General features: G+C 40.9%; 1 protein-coding gene across 5 annotated transcripts in view; it reads left to right on the forward strand.

Annotated features, from left to right (window-relative positions):
* Positions 1-19,381, forward strand: part of RBKS (ribokinase) — a 93,877-nt gene that overhangs the window by 20,681 nt on the left and 53,815 nt on the right. For all 5 annotated transcript variants that reach the window (XM_072767943.1, XM_072767942.1, XM_072767940.1 and 2 more), the window contains 3 exons: positions 11,423-11,486; positions 12,418-12,480; positions 15,172-15,336. In XM_072767943.1, coding sequence (XP_072624044.1) covers positions 11,423-11,486; positions 12,418-12,480; positions 15,172-15,336 — 292 coding nt within the window. The remainder of the gene's footprint in view (positions 1-11,422; positions 11,487-12,417; positions 12,481-15,171; positions 15,337-19,381) is intronic.

Genomic DNA, 19,381 nt, shown 5'->3' on the forward strand with positions numbered 1-19,381 from the left:
ACTCTTCTCTCCACAGGAGTCTTTAAATGATGTACAAGCTATACAATTATCTTTTCATCTGCTAATGAAGTGTAGTTTATTTCTAATTTATGATTGATGTGATAAAATTCTCATCTGGCTGTTTGGTCAAAAACATCACCTAAAGCACAAGATTCAAAGTAAGAAATGCACGTTTGCTGAAGTTGAATTCTTGATAGATTTCCAGTGTCAATTAATCAGCCATTAATTTTTGATGACCTATTCCATGCTAGGAACTGTGGGGCTAGGAGAGGGAGCAGTAGGCCTGACCAGTGTATACTTGATTAGAAATGAAGGGTCTGGGGAGTCATCAGATGGTGCTGACTTAACGGGGCTTGGGAACTGGCAAAAGGAGGCTATTTCCTGGCTGGGAAAATGTGGACAGAGAATTGGTGTTGGAAGCAAAGTACCAAAAATGGCTGCTCTGGGAAGAGAGGAGTTCCCTGGAGCCGGAGCCATACAAGGAGAGATTAGAGAACCCCTCTTGGAAGCTTCATAAATGCTATTCATGTAGCCATGAAAGTCAAAATTGGATGTCCCCTGGGATCTCATCCAACTCGAAGATTGAGATTGGTGTTATTTTGGGTCTGTTGAATTTGAGGCAAAAAGAAACGCAAAATAGAAATATTTGAGTTGTGGAACTGAACTTAGGAAGTGAATCATACAACCGTCAGGAGTGGATATGAGAGGAATAGACAGCAGAGGGCTGTCTTTGGGGAATCGTTGCAGTCGGGAGTTTGATAAAGCAATGGTACCGTTTGTTTTATTCTGGTCTGTATCCAGCAGTTTATGTTCACACCTGTACGGTCGGGAAAGCTGTTTCTATCCGCGATGCCCCTGACGCAGCTGGCGGCCGTTTGGCGCTGGGCTCCTGGGTGGCCGCACAGAGAGGATAAGAAGGCGTGGCCTCAGCCAAAACCCCACGGGGTGACTTTGCTTAGACAACCTGGCATCTTTATTTTTTTTTTAAGATTTAATTTATATATTCATGAGAGATATAAAGAGAGACAGAGACACGGGCAGAGGGAGAAGCAGGCTCCCCAGAGGGAGCCCGATATGGGACTCAATCCTAGAACCTCAGGATTATGACCTGAGCCAAAGGCAGATGCTCAGCCACTGAGCCACCCAGGCGTCCCCAACTTGGCATCTTTAGACACGTATTTTTTTAAGCTTAAAAAGCTTAAATGGGGGATCCCTGGGTGGCGCAGCGGTTTGGCGCCTGCCTTTGGCCCAGGGCGCGATCCTGGAGACCCGGGATCGAATCCCACATCAGGCTCCGGGTGCATGGAGCCTGCTTCTCCCTCTGCCTGTGTCTCTGCCTCTCTCTCTCTCTGTATGACTATCATAAATAAAATTTAAAAAAAATAAAAATAAAAAAATAAAAAGCTTAAATGACATAATATTCTTAGACTTCTTCAAAAGAAAAAAAATTTATAATAGAAGCTGTTGTTTGTTACCCCTTCATCATGATAATTTTTTTTGTCCATGGTGCAGTAGATTCTCATTAAGCAGAATTAGCCAACCTGCCGTATAGCAGTTTGTCAAAGATGACAAATTTCAAGTAGAAACCGAAATCATGAAATGTTTCAAGATAAAAATGAACAGATGGAGCAAAAGAAAAACAGGTAGAATATTGCCTCTGGTTTTCTTAGCAATGTTAACTTACCTATGAGTGCCCCACAACAAACCTAAATACAAAATCTGGTGAAGTAAGATTGTTTGATGGCACACGCAAAACAGCTGATATTGAGCTCAGGGGAATTATTTGCCAAGATATTGTGACAAGGACTATTAAGCAAGAGTCTGTCAATATGCATCCAGTGAAACATGTCATGATGAAACACTTCAAGTCGTTAAAGAGTGACACAGTCAGTATTCACCTGAGTCATGGGCCCAAGGCCACAATCCAAGGATAAATGAAGTGATATTTTCAGATCACAAATCCAGGCAGGTATCATAGAAAAACGAAGTCTGCTGGCAGGGCAAGAGCCTGCGAGAATACCGTTCATAGGACTTCACACAATTTTCTTAAGTGTTTCCTCCTCCACTCTTCTGCTGAAGCTAAATGTTCGAGAGGAGGAAGTTATTTCCAGATATCCAAAACTGGCTGCTCAGGAGTGCCGTAGTAGAATAAAGAGTTCAAGATTCAGTGGCCTAAGGGCACGCACGTGGCTCAGTGGTTGAGCCTCTGCCTTCCGCTCAGGTCGTGATCCCAGGGTCCTGGGATCAAGTCCCACATCGAGCTCCCCACAGGAGGCTGCTTCTCCCTCTGCTTATGTCTGCCTCTCTCTGTGTGTGTGTGTCTCTCATGAATAAATAAATAAAATCTAAAAAAAAAAAAAAAGATGTAGTGGGCTAGTCTGAGGCTTAAAGACCCTACTTTTTATGTGGTAGGAAGAAGCCCTGAACAGGCTTGGGCCCAAATGACCCAGATCTGAAATCAGCCATGTGGGAGAACTTCCAAGAAATTACCTGGTCTTGCTTTCCTGGAATATGACACTCTCAAAACTTTCTAGGGGTGCCTAGCTGGCTCAGTTAGTAGAATGCATGACTCTTGATCCTGGGGTTGTGGGTTTAAGCCCCATACTGGGCATAGAGCTTCCTTTAAAAAGAAAAAAAGAGAGAGGGAAAAAAAAAAAGAAAGAAAGAAAAACCTCTGTAATACAAGCAGATCTGTGTTTTCCTTGCAGAATGGGCATATATTAAGCTCTGTGACAGAGGCAATATGTTAGAGCCACACTACTCAAAGTCTGAAATTCAGGCCAGGCTGCAAACTGTCACTGGTCTGGACGGTACAGAAATTGAGAGTAAGCAGTTATAAACGAGCATTTGACAAAATAATCTTATAGCTGTTGAACATAATAGTAATAATAAATTAAGCCTTGTGTTTTATAGGACTCTCTTCTGTTTATTTCATTTTTATATTTTACAGAATTATTAGTCCACAATGGATTGAAAATGAAAAAAAAAAAAAAAAAGCCTTCACCACAGATGGCTTTGAAAAGCAGGTATCAGAGTACTCATCATCTTAACCAAAAAAGGTTAGATTGTCTGTCAGATTACTGTGGGACTGTTAACTGATACGCATTAAGATTTAGTTTTCAAAGATCACATGAGTAGTCACCAGCACTTTCCAAGTAATATATAATGAAGTGAAATCTGTCCTTGCCTGAACTCTGCTGGAGGACAATATTGGCTATATTGTTTGGAGTCCCTGGCCACATGTCCAAACACAGGGTACCCTAGGACCCCAAACAAATAAACAATAAGTGTCTCCTATAGAAGAATGGAACAAAATTGGGGTTACCACCAACCACCTCTTACCTCCTATCCACCTCTACTCCCAAATAAATAGGACTCAATAGTGACTGTAACATTAATTTTTTATGTTAAAGGCCATTATCTCCATTTAGATAGGATTTAAACAATCAGCTAGCTTAAGCAACTGGAATTATATGTATTTTTCTGTCCTCTTTTATGACAAACCCACAAGTGACAGGTTAAAAAGTTAATATGAGAGACTTAATTCAAAAAAGCAACTGCCAGGTTTTGTTACATGACAAGAAATTCATGTTAGTCTCCCAAACCTGCTGTTCATCATTACCCTCAGGCACTGAAAAGTCACAAAATGTCTTGAATCACAAATATTAAGCTGCATTCAACTTGGTTTTAGTGTTAATTATATTTCTGTGCATTCTAACTTTGAAAATTGATAACCTGTTTTAATATATGTGACTACTTTTTTAGCGGAAATCTTCTACTTCATGTGACTTCAGTTTAGATATCTTGGGTCTCTAGGTTTTATTTACCTCAACTGTATATTGACAGATGGAATTTTTAGATGTTTTCTACCATTCAAGGGTTCCAAGCAGCTGATTCCTCAACCATTTTGAAATGTGGATGTTCGTTATATTGTAGTGCTAACTAAAGTTACCTTCCTCAGCATTAGATCACAGTTCTGGACTGTGGAAGCCACTGGTAGGCTCTCCCTCAATGCAAAGGGAGCCTTCTCAGTGGTAAAAGTAAAGGAAATACCTCAGTGCCCTTAGCTGGAGGAAATGCTCCTACTCCTGATACACACAGTCAGTCGTGTTTCCCTAGATTCTAATTTACATCTCTATAGCTGCATTATCCAAGATGGCAGCCACTAGCCATGTGTGGCTCGATTTAAATGTAATTCAGATAGAATTTTTAATTGAGTTGCTCTATCATACTTGGCTATATTTCAAGTGCCTGTTTGGGGTAACACTGATAGAGAGCATTTCATCATTGCAGAAAGTTCTATCCAACTGCATGACTCTACAGTCTTCAAGGTAGAGCTGAGCCTGGGATTTCCTAAAGAGCTTCTGGGGTTCTAGGAGTTGCCTTAGATTAAGTGCAAGTGGTTGTCCATAACTGCTGATGACCTGGCTTCTTTCACCCAGAACAGGCTTACACAGGCTACCTCAGACTATGTGGTTTTCCCAGAAACCTGCCCAAAAGAATTTCACTGCTGCTACCGAAAGAGTATAGGAGTGCCTTCCAGGGGGCTATTAGGAGCAAAACCTTGTAGAGGACCTTTTGGCAGCCCCAGCTAGGATAGTCTGAGTGCCTGTAGTCCTGTCCCTTTAAGAATGACAAGCTAGGCCAAGGAAAATAAACAGACAGGCAACTAAGGATGACCAAATACTTAATAGAACACATTTCATGCACAGGGCTTAAGGAAGGATAAATATATGCTAAACTGGAGTCTCCAATAAGCTTTTTTTTTTTTTAATTTTTATTTATTTATTATAGTCACAGAGAGAGAGAGAGAGAGAGAGAGAGAGAGAGGCAGAGACATAGGCAGAGGGAGAAGCAGGCTCCATGCACCGGGAGCCCGACGTGGGATTCAATCCCGGGTCTCCAGGATCGCGCCCTGGGCCAAAGGCAGGCGCCAAACCGCTGCGCCACCCAGGGATCCCTCCAATAAGCTTTTAGGAAGGCCAGATTTTTAGGAAGATTGTTTAGGCAAACAATATAAGGTGGTATTCAATTAAATATTTACTAGTATCTATCAGGAATGCTCTAGGAGTTCCAGGAAATGAGAGCATTAAGAAGGGCTAGAATAGGGAAGGGAGGCCTTAAGTTGCACTTGAAAAATAGGTGAGGGACCAGATTAACCTGTACAGAAACCCATATTTAACTTGGTCCCATTTATCCAACCCCACTGTGGATAAAGGTCTGTGCTGGGCCCTGGGAAGCAGGAATCTGAAATTACTTCCCTCCAGGAGCTCTCCATGATAGAAAACAGAAGCACTTTGGACGCTTGAGTGGCTCAGTGGCTGAGCATCTGCCTTTGGCTCAGGTTGTGATCCCAGGGTCCTGGGATCAAGTCCTGTATCGGGCTCCCCATAGGGAGCTTGCTTCTCCCTCTGCCTATGTCTCTGCCTCCCGCTCTATGTGTCTCAGGAAAAAATGAATAAAATCTTTAAAAAAGAGAAAGAAAAACAGGTGAAGTTTGGTTAAATGGAGAAAGGAAAGGACGTCTAGGTTCTCAGAGGGCAGGGAAATTGACACAAATGTATTGTACTCACCTTGTGTCTTAACACAGTCAAATGATAATATTAATAGCGCCTTTCTACTGACCACTTTGTAGAACAGGGATATCCAACTTTTTTTTTTTTTTTTTTTTTTTTTTGCCAAATAGGAGTGTTAGAGAAGCCAACAAAGCAAGGGGAAGCCTGGTGACATCAAAATGAGGCTGGAGTCAGCAAACACAAGCGTAGGGACTTGTGTAGTTTTACAATAACTTGATCACAGTGTTGGGCACTCTTGGGCCCTTACCCCAGGGCTGACGCTATAGGCCACACTGTGTTCCCACTTAGTTGACTTCCCAACATAGGGCCAGGCAGGACTGTGCTCTTCCTCCTCGTTACTTCCACACAAAGCTTCGCACTCACTCTCCCAGCTTTCATCCTGCAATCCAGTGGGCCTCAGCTGGAGGCATACATTGGAATCACCTGGGGCGCGTGCCACGGCCCCCCCTTCTCTGCACAGGGTCTGATTTCATTGATCTGGGGTGTAGCGTGGGCACCAAGATGTCTAAGCTCCATGGGAGTTAATGCACAGTGAAGGCCGAGAACTACTGGTCTTCTACCCTAGTCCCACCCTACCTGGCTCAGTTGCAACAATTTGCAGCAAAATATAAAGAATTTTAACTAGCCTGATAATGGCAGAACTGAAATTTGATTCCAAGTTTCCTGACTCGCATTTGCTCTATTTTGCTGCATGACCAAGATACTTACACTTAAAGTCCTCATATCAATTTAATAGACAAAACGTGACCAGGAATATGGAGAAGCCCCCCAAAATACCTATGAAGATTCCTCTATGATATTATTATGTCAAGTCCTTTTTATTTCAAGGACCATTTTAAGTCATTCACTACGATTTTCATTCACATTCATTACAAATCATTCCATTTGTATCATTCACTGTGATTTTTCAGGACACTTTTCACTCAGCTCTCAATGGCACTCGATGCATGACACCTTCATCTAGGTTCTACTCTGATTTCTGGTTATCAATTTCCAGTTACTGAGGAAGAGGCTTACATTTGAGTCAGAAGTAGGCAAAGGGGATTGGAAGGTGTTTGCCTCTCTCAACCTTTTTAAAAGCAAATCCAGCAGAATAAATGATTGTGTAAGAGGTTTGAGGGTGGGGAAACGGGAAATGGCATTCTTTTAGTATGACATTGCACAAAGCATTTGTGCAACTCTGTAATGCAGGGGGGGAAAGGAGGACTCAGATCTCTGCTGCTTTTTGCCCACATTTCGATATAATAAATACGCATGTCTAAGACACAGACATGCTCGCAGTTGGCTCTGTTATTCCTATGGAAGTAACGAGATACATGGTTAATTAAACAGCATTCATGTCACCATTAATGGAGATGTTATGTTTTTTAATATCAGTAATGCAGTCTTATTTTTAAAATAATTCAGTGCACCCATGGGCTTGCTTCCATGACCAGGTACTCTTCTGTTTGAAGATAGGGAGCAACAGGAAGAAATGGAAACGTTAGGGGGAACCAGATGGGCAGGAAAGTAGTTTATAAGATTGAATCCGAGCAGCAGGAGCCCTGTCCCTCCCCCCAGGGAAGCGGCCACAGTGGCACTGGTACTGCGGTGGTGAGGAGGATGGGGACCATGACAGTGACCCCAAGACGTTATTTAATACTTTACAGTTGTAAACGTGCTTCACGCGTGTTACCCTCACAGCAAACGTGCTTTGACCTTCTGGATAAGGAGACTGAGGCCGAGAGGCGGTTAAAGTGGCTTGTCCCAAGCCACACTGGAAGTGTAAAGGGGTGGGACGCAGTGGTGGCTCAGTGGTTTAGCACCTGCCTTCTTTTTTTTTTTTTCTTTAACATCTGCCTTCATGCCCCGGGCGTGATCCTGGGGTTCTGGGATCGAGTCCCGCGTCGGGCTCCCTGCATGGAGCCTGCTTCTCCCTCTGCCTGTGTCTCTGCCTCTCTCTGTGTGTCTCTCGTGAATAAATAAATAAAATCTTAAAAAAAAAAAAAAAGAAAGGAAGTACGAAGGGGCTTCTGACTTCCAGGACACAAATGCAAATATCGCCTTCCTTTTCGTAGGCTTCTTGATTTAAATTCAGTTAGTTAACATATAGTGCATTACTAGTTTCTGAGGTAGAGCTCCATAACTGGTGCTCATCCCAGTGCTCATCCCATCACGTGTCCTTCTTCGTGCCCATCCCCGGGTTACCCCATCCCCCACCCCCGCCCTCCAGCAACCTTCTGTGTTTCCTAGAGTTAAGAGTCTCTTGTGGCTTATTTGTAGGCTTCTTACCACTTCTTTTACTTTGTAATGTGTTACCATGACCCCGAGGCAAAGTTAATGGAGCTAAGATTGACTTCTCTTGATCCTCAGCGGGTATTGTTACTTTACCATTATTTTTTTAGTTACCAGATTTTTTTTTAAGATTTTATTTATTTATTCATGAGAGACACTCACAGAGAGAGAGAGGCAGAGACACAGGCAGAGGGAGAAGCAGGCTCCACGGAAGGAGCCTGAGGTGGGATTTGATCCCAGATCTCCAGGATAACGCCTGGGCGGACAGCAGTGCTAAACCGCTGAGCCACCTGGGCTGCCTTAGTTACCAGATTTTAATTTTGTCATGGGAATATCAAAAAGGGCAAAAGCAAAGTATTTTGTTCCACTCTCATATAGAGGTTAGGATGCCAGCCAACAGGTTTTGCCAGGAAATCACTAGTGGAATAAATCTGGAACCATAACATCTCCAAGGATGTAGCCCCCTCAGGTGATTGCCGTGTAGGAAGCAGACAGACAGCTTTGCCACCTCTAAAACACCAATGTGGGGGGGTGGGGGGCATTGGGGGTCTCTGCCCTTTAAGCTTCTGACCCTTGATCTCAGCTCAGGGCTTGATCTCTCAGGATCATGAGTTCAAGCCTCACATTGGGCTCCAGGCAGGGAGCCTACTTAAAAAATAAAAATAAAAAATACCACTGCAGCAACCCTGCAAAATGCAGTTACCATGAGCATGCAGTCCCTTCCTGATTATGCCTTGGGTGCACGTGATACTCCACTTGCAGTGCCAGGTGCCTCTGTAAGTCTTATCCTCCCTCCAACAGTTTCTGGAAGGCAAAGCTGCCTACTCATTGGTTTTCTCCTCCATTCCAACAATTCTTCTTAATCCCTGCACTTCCTAACGTTTATATCACCATACCATTTACCAAACATGCCTTTGAAATTCACCTGAAACAGATTTTGCCTGGAAAAAAAAACAGATTTTTGCCTATATTAAACTGGTTGGAAAAGGGAGAGAAGTTTCTTTGCTCTAATCTGTACCAAGCCCCACATGCCTAGGAATGGCCTTCCTTTAATCGCTACAACATTCTTAAAATGATGCTTTCCCAACTATATGGCATCTTAATTGCTCATAAGAGAGAAATACATGTTTAAGAAAAAAAGAGATGAGAAAATAAACAATTTGTTTCTGGTATGAATCTTTGACCTAAGAAATGGGATGCTTTGGTAGATACATGGCCTATCTTCCATGAAGAAAACCTTTGACAGATTACCTCCTTTCCCCGGGGAACTCTGCCCCACAGCAGTGCTTTAGAGTGGACACTCTTCATTGTAGAGATAGAAAATCTGCTAATAAGAAACTATTATAGGGACGCCTGGGTGGCTCAGTGGTTGAGCATCTGCCTTTGGCTCAGATCATGATTCTGGTATCCTAGGATCAAGTCCTGCATCGGACTCCCTCCAGGGAGCCTGCTTCTCCCTCTGCCTATGTCCCTGCCTCTCTCTGTCTCTCATGAATAAATAAATAAAACCTTTAATTAAAAAAGGAATTATTGTATATTGTTCAGAATTATTGCCTAGTCAGCATTTCTGCCAGGAAAGGAGCACAGGGAAAGTGTTCTTTGAAGAAGAAGTCTCAGAGGTGGCATTTAAATCAGGGGTCAGTACACTACCATTCAGGAAGCAAATCTTGCCTGCCATGTATTTTTATAAAGTTTTATTTGAACACAGGCTACATCCATTTGTCTGCAGATTTTCTTTGGCTGCTTTCACACAGCAAAGTTGCATAGTTGCAAAAGAGACCATCTGGCCCACCATGTCTAAACTACTACCTATGTGTACTTTTATAGGAAAAAATTTTCCAACCCCTGATCTAGCAAAATCTTCTCTTCACTCATTGAGGCTCTCAACCCAAGCAAATCTCTAGGTTTCTTTCTATTGATATATCCCGAGGAAAGCAATTTTATGTGGAAAAGCAAAACACACCTGGAGTGGATGAGACCCAGATAGATACACGATCCATTGAGGTAGTGAGCACTCCCTACAGGACAAAATAGAAATTCAGGAGTGGCCACCCTACAAGCCTACAGGTGCCAAGCAAGTAACATTAATTGCAGTAGGCCAGGTGCAGGCTGTGGTCAACTGGAGATCATGTGCTCACATTTGGGGCAGTTCTAGCTGGGTTGCCTTGCAGGAATGTGGGCCCGATGTTGCCAGAACCTCTGAATTTTCAAGACCTCCTGGGAATTTGTTTTTGTGAAGTGGCCTAATACTTAAATGGTGACAGCTGATTAGAATTTAAATTAAGATGGGAGGAAACTAATAAACACTGTATGTTAACTCCACTGAAGTTAAAATAAAATAACACAATAGGAGGGCATCCACACAAAAACCTGCACATGAAAATTTATAATTACCAAAATTTAGAAGCAACTCAAGATGCCCTTCAGTGAGTGAATGGATAAACTACAGTATGTCCATACCGCAGAACATTTTTTAGCACTAAAAATAAATGAGTGATAAGCCATGAGAAGATATGGAGGAAACTTAGATGGGTTTACTAAGTGAAAAGCCAGTCCGAAAAGTTTCATATTGTATGATTCCAACAGTATGACAGTCTGGAGACAGTAGAAAGATCAGTGGTTGCCAGGGGCTTGGAGAGCGAAGGGAGTATTAATAGGCAGAGCACAGAGGGTTTTCAGGGCAGTGAATCCATTCTGGATAATACTGCAATGGTGGATACATGACATACGCTTGTCAAAATCCATAGAATGTACAACACCAGAGTGAACCCTAATGTAAACTATGGAGTTTGGGTGATAACAATGTGTCAACATAGGATCAATGATTGGGAAAAACTGAACTATCATTATCAGAATACATGCTAGGATGCGGAAGCAACAGACTTACACTATACTGAGTTACCCAAGTTAACAAGGGCTTTTTTTTTTTTATTTGAAAGATTTTATTTATTTGAGATCAAGAGAGAGAGTGCAAGAGACAGCACAAGCAGAGGGGGAGGGGCAAAGGGAGAGGGAGAAGCCGACTCTTGCTAAGCAGGGAGCCAGACTAGGAGATGGATCCCAGGACCCAGGGATCACGACTTGATCCGAAGACAGGCAGACAGGCGCTTAATGCTTAACCCATTGAGCTTCCCAGACCCACCAGTGAGGGCTTTTTAAATTCCCTCTTCTCTTTCCAGTCTAAATATGCCGCCATCCCATGTCCGATAAGATTCTAAAACAGGCAAGTCATTACAAAGATGCCCTCATTTATAGTGAAGTACAAACAACTGAGATTCTTCGTAAATATTGAGGACTGTTGATGGTAGACAGCTCTGTCTCAGTGGGAGGTTCCACACGAACAGATCAAAATGAGAGCAAAGTTCATTAAATGCTTCACGTTTTAGGATGTAAGTGGGACAATTCTTTGGGCTGAAACCAAGTTTAGCATCTTACATTAAGAAGATTAATTAGCTAATGTTTATAAAGTACTGTGCAGATATGCCCTTTTAAAATGCTAAGTATTCTAAAAACTACATTGTAGCATTTTACTAAATGTAAAAGATCTAACATTCATCATTTCTTTGGTACAGGTTGGCAAAGATTCTTTTGGCAGTGACTATATAGAAAACTTAAAACAGAACGATGTTTCTACAGGTAAAATTTCATCTTTTTTAAAGTTAGTTTTTATGACTTTTCCTCTGGGATCTGGTTACAAGAACAGTTGAATATAGAATAGAATTATTAGATCCTCCTCTGGTGGCCAGAGAATTTTTATGCACAGCTTTGTCTCATCTTACTTAAATGTCGTTTGGTTAATTCTTTTCATGTACACTCCTCCAGATGGGAATTAAATGATAGGAGGTTACAAACTTTCATCTCGTAGAAATGTTTCAAAAGCAGGTGACAAGAAAAAAACAGGTGCTGCATTCACAAAAAATATTTTAAGAAAAGTCATTGAATGTCATGGCTGGAAACGATCTTCAAAACCACTGAAGCTGATCCCATCATTGCACAAAAGAGAAACTGAAGGCCAGATTGGTTCTCAATGTGTCCAAGAGCACACAGCTAGTTGGAGCTACAGTCAGGAGTAGAATGCAGGTCTTTGGCTCCATTTCAAGGCTTTTGCTGCCAAAGGTCGCCTGATCAACACTTCCATTGATGCTCCAGACCATGATTCTTGATGAAATGCAAAGTTTATGAAGAAACGCAACCAAGTTCATTGTATAGGTTTGACCTTTAATCTCTCACTCAACTCTGTCATTTCTTTCACTGAAGAAAAGAAATATGGTGGTCTAGAAAAATGCAGATGTATACGCTATGAATAATTTGGGCAAATTGAGAGTGGGGTAGGTTTGCTGGGTTGTTACTAATCTAGAGCAAAGGTGCAACTGAGTGTAAAGGCTTCTGTCTTCCTTGATGTATAGGTGATGGGTATAAATTAGCACTAATTACTTATTTCTTTTATCATTCCAGATGGTTAAAGGTTAAAAAGTTTTTCCAAAGATGAGTGGTGCATTGAAATTGCTAAAATAGATTATCCATGCCAGGCTGTATATACGTGATTGTAATTTCTTTTTTCTCTCAGAATTTACATATCAGACTCAAGATGCTGCTACAGGAACTGCTTCTATAATTGTCAATAACGAAGGTACGTGTTTCGCATATTGGAGTGTCATTTCATGAAGCATTTCATGTCCACAACTAGAGTAGAAGCATCAGTTTTTACCCTAATCCTATGGATTTCTTACCATACCCACCACTCCAAGGCCTCAAGTGTGGTCTTTCCAATCTAACTATGAATATTTCCCTTTATTTATACTTCCCAACTTGATCATTTAAATATAAAATTGTCCATCCAATACATAGGAAGTGTTAAGTTGCCTCAAAATAATATTTATATCCTGAAGCATCCCATTACCCTCCATGTGAACTCAGAATTGATATTTGTCTCTAAAAGCAGTTAAGTATTCTCATCTGTCATTTCAGTTATACTAGGTAAATAAATGTAAATAGATAGGTGCACAAGGAAGTTAATGAATCATATTTATAGAATATTTACTGAGCAAATGGCAGCAACTAATTACTTCTAACTTATCATTTGTGTTCAATTTTGTTTGCTCTTTAAATGGCAATCAAATCTCGAAAGTCGATATATACAACTATATTTGTCACAGGGCCTTGTGACAGTTGAAATATTTGTCTATAAAAACAGTAACTTCCCTTTACCCCCAAGTAAAGTCTTCATAATTTCTGCCAACTACTTTAAGTATATATATATAAAAACTATGTAAAATTGTTTAATTCAGAATTAATATTCTGAAGGACCAGACATTTCATGGGGCACTTCGGACAGAACCTAATGCATTATAGGCAGTCAGCGTGCATTTTGTGAAATTAGGATTTGTCATAATATGTCTTTGATTTGTAATAGAGTTTCAAACAATTGTTTCTCACAGAAGGTATGGTATTTTTCACTCTATTCTAGTGATCCCAAAGTTGCAATAACAACAATGAAAATATGTGTTATATTTAAAGAAGATAAAATGTTTAACAATAGACAGTCTATGTTCATTCCTTTAAGCTACATCTTAAATAATTATTGCTGTCAACAGCCCCTCATTCCCTGTCTTAAACTTCTTTTTTGTGTTCTAGGAATATCTTCAAGTTCCATTTCTTGCTTATCAGTGTAGCAAGATACTACACTTCCCATGCAAAGATTAGTTTAATATCGTGTATTAGATGCCTGTTATGCTAGAACTTGTCTGATTTACATAACACATATGTAAATATATAGAGAATATAGATTGTCATAGAAGAGCTAACACAAATACCCTGAGAGGGGACCATCAGCTCCCTTAAGTGAAGGAATCAGTACCAAGGTAAAGTAAGGAATTCAGTTTTGACAAGTTAAATTTGAGGCATGAATGATCTTGCCATATGGCAATGTCTACCAGACAGCTGTAGTCTTGGTCTTATTGCTCATCAGCCAAGGCCAGGCCAGAAACATAGATTTCTGGAGTCAGCAACACAGAAGCAGCAGTTGACTCTAGCAGAAGGAATGAGGTCACCAAAGGAGAAAAGGAAGGAGATATGCCATCTTTCAGTGTGTGGGTACTTGAATTTTTCCAGTACCAAGATTGGGTTTATGCTGAACCATCTCCGCTTTATTAAGTCCTCCTTGTGGCCAACAGACACATCTGTGGTAAGATGATCGGCTAGCATGTGTTCTGTGTTCAGAGGTAATTTTAGGTCATGTCTATACAAGACCATCACAAGCAGCCTGGAGCACAAAAGAAAAAAAAAAAAAGACTGCTACAACTTGTCCCTCTAGATCAGTGCTGTCCAAAAGAAATACAACGCAAGCCACATACATAATTTTAAATTTCCCATTAGCCACATTTTAAAAAGTAAAAAGAAACAGGTAAAATTAATCTTAATATACTTACTTAACCCAATATATCTAAAATATTGTCTTTTCAACATGTAATCAAAATGTTCTTAAAGACTAATGAGATATTTTACCTTCTTTTTTTTTTGTACTCAGTCTTTAAAATCTGCTGTGTGTTGTACAATTAAAGCACATCTCACTTAAGATGTGAGACACCAGACACATCTCAAGTGCTAACAACCATGTGTGGCCTGAACTCATGACTCTCATATTGGACAGCACAGCTCTTAAGAGTTCACCTAACAGATAAAATGCACCCCTAATCCTTCCCCATTTAGGTGGTATTGTAGAGAGTAGGTCCAAGTGATAAGTATGTAAGATTCTTTACTCCTGCTTCTGTTTGATCTGGTACAGCATAGGTCACATCTCTCTCTCTCGACCTTAGGTTATCTAACACAATTTCCCATCTGTTAGATATTATAAAATATGTTTTGATTTTCAGAATACCCTAGGGTACACACATGAACTGACTGCATACCACAGAGCCTTAGTTTTTAGTGTTGGGAAAGTACACTCCTGTCCATATGTATCCTTATGACATCTGTCATTTAGGATTCGGAATCTTTACCAGATGCCTTGTACCAACCATTTTAAAGTATATTATATATCTCTTCCCAGCTAGTATTCTTTGTATATAAGAATACTGATAGGGGAATTATTTTTTAGATTTTACTCAAAATTGTCAGAATAATATCAGTTTTACAGAGCGGGGTATCATAAAAGAAGATACAGTAGGAATGTAGAATTTCACCTGAATCACCTAAAAATGTCAAAATTAATACTTATAATACATTTAGCATGATGACTTTGGAAGGGTGATTGTAACATTGCAGAATATCATTACTTAGCCTTGTTTGTTTTTTAATATAAATATGTGGAAAATCTTTATAGGCCAAAATATCATCATTATAGTGGCTGGAGCAAATTTACTTTTGAATACTGAAGACCTGAAGAAAGCAGCTACGACCATTAACAAAGCCAAAGTCATGATCTGCCAGTTAGAAATAACTCCAGAAACATCTTTGGAAGCCCTGACGATGGCCCACAGCAATGGAGGTGATTTTACCTATTTGTTATTCTTCCTAGAGAAGCTTTTTTTTTTTTTTCCTAAAGATTTTATTTATTTGACAGAGAGAGAAAGAGCACGAGCAGGAGAGAGAGGGAGAGGGAGAGGGAGAGGGAGAGGGAGAAGCAGACTCCCCACTGAGCAGAGAGCCCAGTGTAGGACTTGATCCCAGGACCTGGGATCATGACCTGAGCCAAAGGCAGACACCTAACCGACAGTCACCCAGGTGCCCCCTAGAAAAGCTTTTATCACTGTTAGTTTAATAAAAGGTAGCCTTTTAAGTTAAGCAAAGCAATACTTTCCCTGTAGTAAAATATCCTTTCTTCCACTTGTGAGATTCACGATCTTCTTGTAGCTAGGAAAGTTTACAAACAGGGTAAAACATAACCTGAGTAGCACTACTGATACCCCACAATATAAATCTTCTATCTAGTTAGCGGAGATGATACAAGTAGTGACTAGAACCTCAGAAACAGCCCATAGCCCAAAAGTAGAAGCAGAGGTCAAGTTACATGTCATGTACAATGACTGCCCTGGTAGGTCTATTTTGATAAATGTCTCTAAGAATTAAAGATTAGCTCTTTCTCTTTTTTGTAAAACTCCATCTCTGTTCAATAAACCAGAAAAGATTATTTACGTGTAATATTTTCCATGTTGTCAACGTCCTTTGAGCAGTTAGTTGGTTTTTGACCTTCAGTTTTGAAAATTTTCAAACACACAAAGGCAGGTAGAATTGCCTAACGAAACCTTTCACCCAGTGTCAACAATTATCAACGTGTGGCTAATGTTGACTCGTCTGCCCTCCTGCTCACTCCCTGCTTCCACCCCCAGCAAATCACAAACTCTTTAAAAATCCAAAGAGCTTCTTTGTGTTTACTTCTTGTTCACCATTGACTGGTGGGCAAAGCATCTTCTGAATTAGAATCCTTTTTTAGCTTTGAGGTGTTTCTAGAATGATACAGTTTTTCTAAGCCTTGTTTGTTAAGAGCATGTAGAAATACTCCCCTACAGAATTGTTCTAAGAATGAAACAAAATAAAATATGATGCTGAGCATGATGTAATATATCTAAATGAATCCCAAATTTCTTCTCCTTTTCACTTCTCTCTTGAAATTTAAATTAGGATAATATCCTGATCTCAGCATCGAAAAAAATCAAAATAGATCGTAGCCATTCTAAAACAATGGCTTCCTCTTGATACTGCAGCCATAATTCTGTGACTTAAGAGAGAGAACCACTTTGAATTTTCCACATAAAACTTTCTCATCAAGATACAAAACTAAAAAAGAGAAGAAAAAGAACAGTAAATGTATGTGTGTGTGTGTGTGTGTGTGTGTGTGTGTATAAGTGGTTTCTCCCAAAATCTCCAGCATTCTACAAAGCAATAAATGGAAAGTAAGTTACTTGAAATGATTTTGTAGAGAATTTTTAAATGTATGTCCAGATTTAACAAATTTTCCTCTTGGCAAAACAACGTGCTGTGGTAAATTCTCATTGACATTTAATGTATTTTTAATGGACTCAAAGCTGTCAGAAAGTATTCTAAGTAAGCCAAAAACCCATTTGGTTACATTTTCTCAGGGTGTCACAGATAGAGTCTAATGCTTATGGTGAGCATTGCCTACACCGTGTTCATCTGAATTGAGCAATGTGAATACAACATGACACTTCATTCATGCTCCTGTCTTTCCTTTTACAGGTTGGGGCATAGTCTCTTGTAACTGCTTTTCCTACACTCCCTTGCTTCTCAGAGATCACTTTTCCCTTTGTCTTAGTCTAGTTTCAGGTTAACTACCCAGCTTGTGGAGGAGAGAAAGGTAAAGCCACCACAGCTGAATATCTTTCACAGGTGAGGCTAGAATTATCCCAATGGGCAGACAGCCTGACCTTGGGGCTGTCATTTGGGTGGAGTCCAAAAATGCTTCCTCCATCACCTGCTAGCCAGCTCTGCCAATTGAGCTAGATGACCTAGGGCATCAGGAATGGGCAGTGGTATAGGGTGCCAGGGTGGCCCAGCCAGTTAAGGGTCCGATTCTTGAGCTCAGCTCAGGTCATGAGTTCAAGCCTACCATTAAAAAAAAAAAAATAAAGGAGGGGGAAGGGAATGGGCAGGCGTAGTGATGGTAAACTAGCACTAGCCGATTCCACATTTTTACTAAGAGCCAGCATGTCTAAGTATTAATTCCACGTACTTTCATATATATTTGACCTTTGAAAAACCGCATGACAAAGATATGGCAGGCATCATTCTCCCAAAATGAAGGCGAGAAGATACACTAGGAAAATGTAAATAATTACCCAAGGTCAGTGTAGAAACCCAGATTTCTGATGCCAAGACCCAAGTTCTGTGTCCTAGAGCACACCTTAAATATTACCACACCCCATTGATTCCAAGGAACTGAGCCTTTATGGAGAAAAGTAAAACCCATAAACTGTAATATTGTTCAACACGTAGCCTAAGCTTTGAGTGTTTTTGAAGCTCACATCTCAGAGACTTTCTGCGATGGATCTCTTACCTGCTCCCATAAAATACATGCACATGGACTCCTCTGACCAGAATTCAGCTGGTCTTCACTTGGTGAAGCAGCCAGAAGCAGCTTAGACTCTCTATAACCATGAGTGTGTGTGTGTGTGTGTGTGTGTGTGTGTGTGTGAATTTAATGTGTTTTCATTCTCACGTCAGAGAAGAGTGATACAATGAAGGAAGCACTGGTTTGAGAGTCATGAAGTTTGGGTTTGAATACAGAATCCATCCCTTAGTAAATAGGGGACCGCATGCAAGTCAGTCAGTTCTTGGTTCTAGGCCTCTGCGAAACAGTACTGGTCCAAGAGCTCTTGCAACTGTTTACTGTCAGGATATATGAATGGACTGGTCACAGAGCAGAGCAGGCAAAGCTTAGAGATACGTTGAGCACCTCGTGTCCTGTCCATTGCCCCGTGAGACTACCTATGTGCTAATCAGCAATATTCTACCTACAAGAAAGGAGGTAAAATAAACCTCCTCTTCCTCCTCCTCCTCCTCTCTGGGTTTATTATCACAGCTCCCTTATCTGAATTAAGCACATACATAGTATGACTGGATTATATATAGTTGTTAAAAATACAGAGGAAACCGACACCTCCCCCCCATCTCTGAATATATGGTGTCAGAACTCTGTTTTGTCTTCACCTAAAGGAAAGCATTGGTTTTAAACGGACAGCACCAGTGGCCCTCAGTGACCCCCTCTTCTCTAGGTCATGATGCTGTGAGGTAGGCCCACAGCAGAGCTGGTGCTCCAGCTGCTCGTGATGAAATTATGCATGTCGGGTCTGGTCTTTATATCCATTTCAAAGCAAATGGAACATTACTGGAACAATTATAAATAATTGAGATTGTAAGATCGCCAAGATCAAATTCTAGGTAGGACACAAAATATCTTTTAATGACACTTGAGTCCTTTTCTATTTGGCAAACCAAACTTCTTGGCTGGCCACCTTGACTTTCACAGTGACATTGTCCAGCACATAGCCCAAGTGTTGAGTGTTTCTGCTGCTCAACTCACAGGAAACAACCCCCAGAGGGAGACTGCCAAGACAGCATTTTGGTTACCCCAACCTTTCCACAGTTTCTTCACTTAGGGTGGCTTTCTTCCTATTTCTCTGAGCTAAGTTATTATGGCCTTCTCAACTGTCCAGTTCATGCCCTCCATGGTAACACTGGTAAGAGCTTCCACCTCAGGATGCCTGGGTGACTCAGCAGTTGAACATCTGCCTTTAGCTCAGGTGGTGATCCCAGGACCCCTAGGATCAAGTCCCACATCAGGCTTCTCTCCCTGAAGGGAGCCGGCCTCTTCCTCTGCTCATGTCTCTGCCTCTCTCTGCATCTCTCATAAGTAAATAAAACCTAAAAAAAAAAAAAAAAAAAAAAAAAAAGAGCTTCCACCTCATTCTCCTGGCTCTGTACCTATGCAGCTCCTCACTGACATTCTTGTGCCAGCCTTTGGCATGCTGTTAAGACAACCAGGAGTTTAGCCCACCTTAATGTTGTAATGAATA

The sequence above is a fragment of the Vulpes vulpes genome, chromosome 8, assembly GCF_048418805.1.
Source record: "Vulpes vulpes isolate BD-2025 chromosome 8, VulVul3, whole genome shotgun sequence".
Classification (NCBI taxonomy): domain Eukaryota; kingdom Metazoa; phylum Chordata; class Mammalia; order Carnivora; family Canidae; genus Vulpes; species Vulpes vulpes.